Source organism: Octopus bimaculoides, chromosome 5 (genome assembly GCF_001194135.2).
Source record: "Octopus bimaculoides isolate UCB-OBI-ISO-001 chromosome 5, ASM119413v2, whole genome shotgun sequence".
In the NCBI taxonomy this organism is placed as follows: domain Eukaryota; kingdom Metazoa; phylum Mollusca; class Cephalopoda; order Octopoda; family Octopodidae; genus Octopus; species Octopus bimaculoides.
This window is the reverse complement of record NC_068985.1, coordinates 77,112,367-77,121,505: the sequence shown is the minus strand read 5'-3', so window position 1 is coordinate 77,121,505 and position 9,139 is coordinate 77,112,367. Positions and strand designations below refer to the sequence as shown.

The following is a 9,139-nucleotide window of genomic DNA, read 5'->3' as shown; positions in this document are numbered from 1 at the left end:
ATATATTTATAGATAGACAGACAGACAGATAGATAGATAGATAGATAGATAGATAGATAGATAGATAGATAGATAGATATACATACATTCATATGTACATACATACATACATACATACATACATACGTACGTACCTATGTTTGTACGTATGTATGGGTGGTCCACCAGTATTTCTTGTTTTTAAAAGGTGTGAATACCTACTTGTTCCGACATGTCTTTGATGTACATATCAGGGCAGTCCTTCCTACAGAAAGCATTTTAATTAGTTTTGCAACTATATCATGCTTCAGCGGCAAGTAGTATCTAGCAGATATTTCGGGGCAGCTGCTGATGATGTGAATGGTGTCTTCCACACTGGTATAGCAGAGCTGACATTTTTTATCACAACGTGAAGGTTTGGCGCTATCTTTGTCCCTCTTGCTTATCAGGTGTCTAACAGCTATTTCCTGTTCCTGAATAGTGAAAGCATATCCTTCTACATTGGATGTAGTGTATCTATTGCAAGTCCAGGAGAGGCTACTCTTCCTGTCAATGCTGTTGTTGCCCTCTAGCTTACGGGATATGTACCCATGCATTCCTTTTTGTTGGTATACGCCTGCGTCTCCTTCATGCTTCTGTTTAGATAGGTCAGACCAGCTTCCTTGGTTTGCATGAGACAGTTGTATTCTGAGAGTACCTACGCAGTAGTTCCTCTCCAACTCTGAAGATATTGTTGCTCTCACTTTTGAGAGCAGCATTTCTTTCTTTACTGATAACTCATTTCTTTCTTTACTGCTCAGCAGGTGTTTGAGTGATACAATGCAACATTCAAAAGCTGTTTGGACTAATCTTATGCCTCCACCGCCATCACTTCGTCTCACATAAATACTATCGGTGTCACTGTTAACGTGGGAAATGTCAGAGGTGGTCAGTATCTTTCTGGTTTTGATATCCAGGCTGTATGTATTGATGTCCTATATGTATGTATGTATGTATGTATGTATGTACGTATGCATGTACGTATGTATGTATGCATTCACGCATGTATGCATGTGTTTGTATGTATATGGTTGTATGTACGTATATATATATATATGTGTGTGTGTGTGTGTGTGTGTGTGTGTGTACACTATGAAGCACAATGATAAAAAGAAAAGAAAATATGTAAAAACTGGATTACCGTCCTATTACAGTTGTATTTAATTTATCTATCCTAAAAAGGGAGATAAATGTTAAAATTAGCCCTTTGGATATTTGAACTATTAAACTCTTAGAAAGTAAAAGCTGACAACGACTTTGTCTTAATTACTACACTGTTTACTTCTCCACCAATAACGTTAATACTAATTGTAAGAACTACAAAATTTAACAACTACATAATACTGCCACAAAGCCACTATATTGTCGCTCGACAGGCTAAAAATAGCAACTTAATCTTCCTCAAACTTCAACTTACCGTCATTAACATGTTTTAGTATCAACTATGGACGTTGACTACGTAACGAAGCCTCGGCTTGATCCTTTGTGATTTAATGATGATGTTACACTCTTGATCGTATGATTACGGTTTCGATTCCCAAACCTGGCGATGTGTTGTGCTCTTGAGAAAAACGCTTAATTTCACTTTGTTTCAGTTCAGTCACCTGGTAAAAATGAGTAATCCTGCGACGGACCAGCGTCCCGTCCAAGCAGGAATATATACACCACAGAATCCGGGAAACCAGCCTTATGTGTCTGTGGCTCGAAAAGGAGTGTTGATTCTTTTACTTTTTTTTTTTTCTTGTTCCATCAAAATTCATTCAACCGTCTTGAAAAAATAAACAGTTCTCACTGGATAATGTAGTCATAGACACACTATATCTGAGTAAATACGGGATAGTTTTAGCTATAACACTTTTCATTTTAGTTTCGCGCAGTCAGGAGATATCCAACGCTGTACAAAAAGAGAGACAAGGGCAGCAAAGGACGCGTATTTTCTGTCATATGACAGCTACGAATAAAAAGTAATTCGGAAAAGAGCACAGTAACCAAATCACGGTTGATCGGAGAATACGGGTATTGAACCCAATACCTCTCGCATGTTAAATGAGCACACTATTATTTGAGCTAATTCCCTTACACAGGATACGTACTGCAAAATTTAACTATATTTCTTAATTTGCTTGTGAACATTATTGTACTATTTTATCTTTATTTGGCAAGTGCTGAGAAATCTGATTAGAACGAGATACGTTCTAAACATCTCTATTACCTGTAGAAATAAAATAATCTTAGTTATTGATAGGTATTGTCTTTCCTTTACCACATATTTATAAATCACCTTGCAATGCCACTTGTATAATTTTGATTGTAATTTTACTACCTGTTATAGTAGTTTTGAGTATTCACATGTTTTTAATTAAAGCGATGTTTCCAGCAGAAATAAGATATGTGAACATTTTTTGGTTTGAGTTACTGCTTCCAATTTTAATGAAATCTCTAGACATGTGTAGTTTTTCATGGTAATTACGAAAATTAGAACAGTTTTTGGAGAAAGTAATAGTAATCCTTTCTACTTTAGGAACAAGGGCTGAAATTTTGTGAGAAGGAGTTTGTCGATTACACCGACCCCAGTAATTCACTGGTATTTATTTTATCGACCTCGAAAGGGTGTAAGGCAAAGTTGACCTGGGTGGAATTTGAACTCAGAACGAAAAGACAAAATGTTTGTCCGGCGTGCTAACGATTTTGCCAGCACGTGGCTTTTGAGAAAGTATTAATAATCGTTTAAAATTTTAGAACAAGGCCAGCAATTTCAGTGGAAGGGATAAGTCGATTACACCGACCCCTGTACTCAACTGGTACTTATTTAATAGACCCCGAAAGGATGAAAGACAAAGTCAACCTTGGCCGAATTTGAACGCAGAACGTGAAGCCGGATGAAATTCTATTAAGCCTCTTACCCGGTGTGTTAACATTTCCACCAGCTCGCCACCGTAAAAATTATTTACAATTCTTTCTACTAAAGGTACAAGGCCTGAAATTGGTGGGAGGATTAGTCGATTACATCGACCCCAGTGTTTCACTGGTACTTCATTTATCGACCCCGAAAGGATGAAAAGCAAAGTCGACTTCGCTGTAATTTGAACGTTTAGGGATAGAGTTTAAGATTGGGTTTGTGGTACATTGCAAAATTTTGGTACGAACGTTAACTTATTGTTCTCTTTCATTTTCTTTCATTAAATATGTTCATTTTAAAATTATTAGCGATATCTTTAAATATTTACCAATTTCTCGAAAAATTTCAACTTGTGGATTTCATTTCTGCACATCGGAAACAAAAAAACAGGGCTTCCACAACATCCTGATGGCGTGAAGCGAATGGCTGAATCTAATCGGCTAAAATTACAAAATTTTCTTTAATAATTGAAAATAATTTAATGATTTTTTTTATTATTATTCAATTCTTCCCCCACCCAGCTACCCACCCATCCCAAAAATGTGATTTTTCTACTTGAAATTTACAGCTCAATAATACTTCTATGTATAAATTTTCAATAAAACTGGAAGAAGTACGTCAAACCGAAAAAAATCCAGATACGTGAAAGTGGATTACATATCTGTGAAGTAACAATGCATTTTGGATTTTGGTTTAACTTACCTTCGTTTGTTATTGTCAGATGGATACTATGCTAAAAGCTGGAATCCTCAAGGTAAATTGCAAAGAAATTGTCTCCAGTGTGTGTATTATGTGACAGTCACTTATAAGTGACCGTCACGTAATGTATGAAACTACCAAACAGCAAAGCTGGGAGTTTGTTTCAAAGTTAGGTTTCGATTCTCCGTTTGAATAAAACATTATATCACAACTTTCTGTTTCGCTCGTCCTTTGAAATACAAACTAAAAAAAACTAACTAAAAAAAATACATGAAAATATTGAGAAAGTCTTCTTACCTCACGATACTGCACTGGTGCTCCGCCCAGATGGTCGTCCAATTCCACTGTTTTGTAAGCAGCAACTCCTTGTTCATCCTACGTAATGTAAAGAGAATACGAGGTGGTAGCAAAAGGTTCCTAGACTAGTTATATTTAATAAAAACAATTACTTATTTACCTAAATTTTAGTAGCATCTCCTTCGAAATGGTCATCCTGCGCAGCAATACACCAGTCCCAGCGTTTCTGCCACTTTGGAAAACGGTCTAGAAGCCGTTTTCTGTGAGATGAGGACCTTCTGTGATTCGCTCTAGATCTCGACAACGGTTTTAAAACAGCAAGCTTTGAGCTGCATTTTCATCTTGGGAAGAGATGAAAGTCCGCAGATGCTAAATCTTACGAATAGGGAGGGCGAATGCGGAAGCGATACCATGTTGTTTTTAGTGAGAAATTCACGAATAAGGAGAGCTCGGTGACAGGGTGCATTGTCATCATGAAATATCCAATTCTTCGCGCTCCACAGATCCGGTCACTTTTGCTGAATGTCCTCCCTCAAACGGTGATGATCCTCAACATGAAGGATGAGCCATCAGCAGTACGCTGGCGGAGATCTTGACAGACTTTGACGCGATGTTCTTTGTGCTCAGTGGTCAGCAGGTGGGAGACAAACTTGGCAGAGATACGCTGCATGTTCAATTCAAACGTTACGATTGCCTGCACAAACCAATACGAAAGACCAACATCAGCCATGTCATTGATTGTCCTCTGGCGATCCTCTTCCGCAAGCTGATGAATTTTCTCCACATTTCTGGAGGAGATACGCGTAACAGGTCTTTCAGATCACTCATTGTCTTCCAGAGACATTCTTCCGTTTTTGAAGCACCCGTACCACTTGAAACATTGCGTACGACTCATTGCCTCGTCACCGTATGCTTAACAAAGTATACTCCATATTTCTGTTGCAAACTTCCCAAGTTTAACGCAAAATTTCATGTTGGCCCTTTGTTCCAACTTCCTGTCTTTGACAAAACCGCAGACTACAACATACACGTGATCACAAAAGCACAAATTTCACAACTTGCGAAGTAAACTCAGCGATGTCACTCGGTACACTGCCAAAATTAAGGTCACTACTAGCTCTTACTGTGCACGCAACCATGTGCTGCCATCTGTTGGCATGCTACAGAACTAGTCCGGGAACGTTTTGATACCACCTCGTATTTAAATAGAAAAGGCAAAGACAGTTTGCTATTGAACAGGTTTAAGTGATTTCACAAAAACAAAGGAAAACAATTTGAGGCTTTAGGTAAACAATATACAAAGTGGTTAAGCCAGTACGAAGTTACAATGTTTTGTAAACTGTGATTTGTTGTAGAAGGCTGAGTTTAAACTTTAACGGTGTTGAATGTGAAGCGGGAATGTTCAGCAGTCAGATAACTACAACTGATGCCATGATTCGCTAGAATATTATTCATATGGTCAACAAAATCTGACCAATCACGACTGTGCGTGGAATAGGCTCCAGCGATGATTTCATCTTTTGGCACGCTTCCTTCTGAGCCTCACCATCAGTATAAGTTCAGCACACCTTAGCTACTTGACAGAGAACTTGGAGAGAGAATTGAGAGGAAACAGAGACGAAAAGGCAGGTGGACAGCGAACGGATGCAGACAGCTGCTGACCTGAGTTGACAACATGCGCAATGAATGACCGGCAATAGCAACACAACAACCAGCAACTAACTTTTAGATTGCTGTTACGATTACACCAAGAACAATAACATCCAAACTCTCTCGACATTTTTTCATTTGCATTAACTTCAGTATTTGTTTCTAGTATACAAAAAAATTAAATTTTTGTTGGTCATAAATTTCAACAGACTTCTGTATATTTCTTCGAACAACTGGTGACCCCTCTCCATTATTCTTTCTTCGTACATTTGTACGTTTGTAGTTAACTTTTTACAGTGAGGGGTTTGATTGTTAATCTCACAGACATGGGCGTGTGATAAAAAACGTGTGTGACAATCGCATAATTTTCAGTTCAATTCTTCCGTGCAGCACCTTGGGCAAATATTTTCTACAATAGCATCAAGTTGATCCAAGGCCTCTCAGTGTGACTGGGTAGACGGAAATTGTTCTGAAGCCCATCAGACTGTACCTTTTCCTCGGTTCTTGAGTTAATCTGTTGCTTGGTTTCACACTGCTGTTCTTGGGTTTTTTGTTGCAAGAATTCAAACTCGGTCTCCTGTTTGATGGTAACTCGATATTTTTATTCACTGCTTCCAACTATAACTCACGACTCTGCAATAGCCATAGGTGTTTCCTTTCTTAAGCTCTGGGATCGACGTAGTCGGTTTATCCTTTTCCTTAGAATTGTTGTTGGCCGTGTACCAAAATTCTAAACCAGTAATAAAATCCATTCTTAAGTATACACTCATCACCATACTCGAATTTAGTTAGAGGTTGCTGCATTAGGGCTGGTGGATTACTACATTGGCATTGGCTTCTTTCTGTATTTCCCTACAATTTTGTTAGACCTATGGCCACCCTCTCATAAAACGCTTCTGTCTCGCTACTTATTTTTATATGTTACTGGTATTATATTAGTTGACAGTACAGCCCAGAGTGAACCGTGATATTATAGCTCCACCAAAACATGGAAAACAGCAAGTGCATTTGTCAGTTATCTTTATTGAGTTGAGTATTACCCTATTTATAGATGAGTAGAATAACATCGAAATTATTAACAGTTTACAAATTATGTACGAACCTTAGAACATTCAGTACCAAGCCAGAAATGAATGTCCCATGTTAATTTATCATATTTGGGGTTTTTCTTTGTCTGCAAAAGAAGAGAAAATATGCAAAGAAAATAAAACCTTACAACATATGACAATTTAAACATTAACAGAATATTACGTACAGAGTTTGTAAGTTCTAGTAGAAGGTTTTTCTATTAGAAAAATGTAAAGGTGGAAGACGCATTTCTGAAAAAATATGGCTTTAACTGAGACTATATTACAATATGATGTTTAATGGCTTTTATAACAGACATCCTTCCTTCCGTCCATTTTTTGTCTTCAGCTTTTCGTCTACTTGTTTGTAATAATTTTCTTCTTATATGTATTCCTAGCTTTTTGTTTTAAGTAACATATTTTTCTGTTTGCAAAGTGTACTAATCATATAATTATTAAGTGCATAGCGTATGTTATATTAACTATCTCCTTGCCATCTTCTTTTCTTACAACCATCGCACCTCCAAAGTGTTGCCCATTGTGCATTGTTAACACCTTTTGTTCACTTAAGAAAATTTACAAAGTATCCCACAGGGGATACTGTTCCCAGGATGCCACCAGTCGCAGTTCCGGAAACATCGGAACAAATCGCTTCATCTTTGGTTCAAAGCGCTGACCAGTCAGCTATATGCAGGTATATGACCCAGTTATGTGCAACAGTACCATGCCCATCTTCGTGAGACAATGAGAAGATGAAAAAAGAACAAAACTAATGACAGACTGTTGAAAACAGCAGAAAAAGCAACAAACGAAAAAAAGTATCCGCCACCAGCGTTGTTGGCACTCCGTCGCTTACGACGTCCAGGGTTCCAGTTGATCCGATCAACGGAACAGCCAGCTCGTGAAATTAACGTGCAAGTGGCTGAGCATTCCACAGACACGTGTTTCCTTAACGTAGTTCTCGGGGATATTCAGCGTGACACTGTGTGACAAGGCTGGCCCTTTGAAATACAGGTACAAGAGAAACAGGAAGAAAGAGTGAGAGAAAGTTGTGGTGAAAGAGTACAGCAGGGTTCGCCACCATCCCCTGCCGGAGCCTCGTGGAGCTTTAGGTGTTTACGCTCAATAAACACTCACGACGCCCGGTCTGAGAATCGAAACTGCGATCCTATGACCGCAAGTCCGCTGCCCTAACCACTGGGCCATTGCGCCTCCACCCGCCACCAGCACACAGAAACCAATTCAAGTGGCGTAAACAAGAAATAAGAGCAGTTCATGTTCCCCGGGATCTCTATGCCATCAACAGTTCTTCACACAAAAAGCCGAAGAACTGATATAGCTACGAAATGAACTAAAGCAAGCAGAATAGAACCATAAGATATTACTAGAAAATAAAACTGGCTTCAGATTTATGGAATACTCCAATGATAGACTGCTAGTGAAAACTACACTAGTAGTTTATGCAATAAATAGTAGACTAGTGAATATACAACTACCAAGAGTGCGTAGGAGACTTCTTGTCCAGTCCCACACCAATGATACTAATGGGCACCTCCGGTTATACTTTTTTCAAAAAGTGGCATGAGGGTCAATATTGTAAAATTACTCTGGACTAACATAGCTTGTAGGTCCTCACTCGTGTGTGAATGGGTTTCTCTGTCTGTGCTTTTGAGTCGTTTTTTTTAAAGTTATATCTTGATATAATCAGTTGATGTAATCATATATTTATTATATTTAGTTTGTATAAAATTTTCTTATATGCTCATTGTATAACGTCCTTGCTTCCCGCTGTATTTATATAGTTGTGTCTTGCTCAGTCCCACACGGTTTTGTAATTTTCCTGCATAACATGTATGTTTATATGTATCTATGTATGTGCCACTGAAGTTAATAAAGAATTATTACCATTATTATTATTGTTGTTGTTGTTCTTGTTTTTGTTATTATTATTATTATTATTATTATTATTATTATTATTATTATTATTATTATTATTTATTGTCTTCGCACAGCTTCTAACGCTGGAGATGTACTTCGGTGCCAGCTGTTCACTACCAGTGAACTAAGGTAACACTCCTTATTTTTCGAGTACCTTCCGGAGTATTCGAGCGATTCCAAGCAGTGCTGTTTTCTGCAAGTCCTCCACCCTTATTGCAGCCCCTATTTGTTCCACGTACTTCTCGAGATTTTTGCTCACTGTTCCCAGGGCTCCAACAATTATTGATAATACTGCTACCTTTTTCATCGACCACAGCTGCTTAACCTTCCAAGCTAACCTGTCATATCTATCGACTTTTCTTTCTTTTTTATCGAATACCTTGTTGTCAGCTGGGCATGCTATATCTATGATACAGCATCATTTGCTTTCTTTCTCAATTAACACTATTTCTGGTTTCTTATTCTCTATCTCATGGTCGCGCTGAGTCATAAAATCCAATAGGATCTTTGCATTATCGTTTTCGTATTATTATTATTATTATTGTTCAGTAGTTTTATTTTTATAACATGC

General features: G+C 38.0%; 1 protein-coding gene across 1 annotated transcript in view; it reads right to left on the bottom strand.

Annotated features, from left to right (window-relative positions):
• LOC106875163 (gelsolin, cytoplasmic) overlaps positions 1-9,139 on the bottom strand; it is an 85,933-nt gene that overhangs the window by 63,310 nt on the left and 13,484 nt on the right. Inside the window, exons 2-3 of the mRNA XM_052968074.1 lie at positions 6,666-6,737; positions 3,914-3,991 (exon numbers count right to left, since the gene is read on the bottom strand). Coding sequence (XP_052824034.1) covers positions 3,914-3,991; positions 6,666-6,737 — 150 coding nt within the window. The remainder of the gene's footprint in view (positions 1-3,913; positions 3,992-6,665; positions 6,738-9,139) is intronic.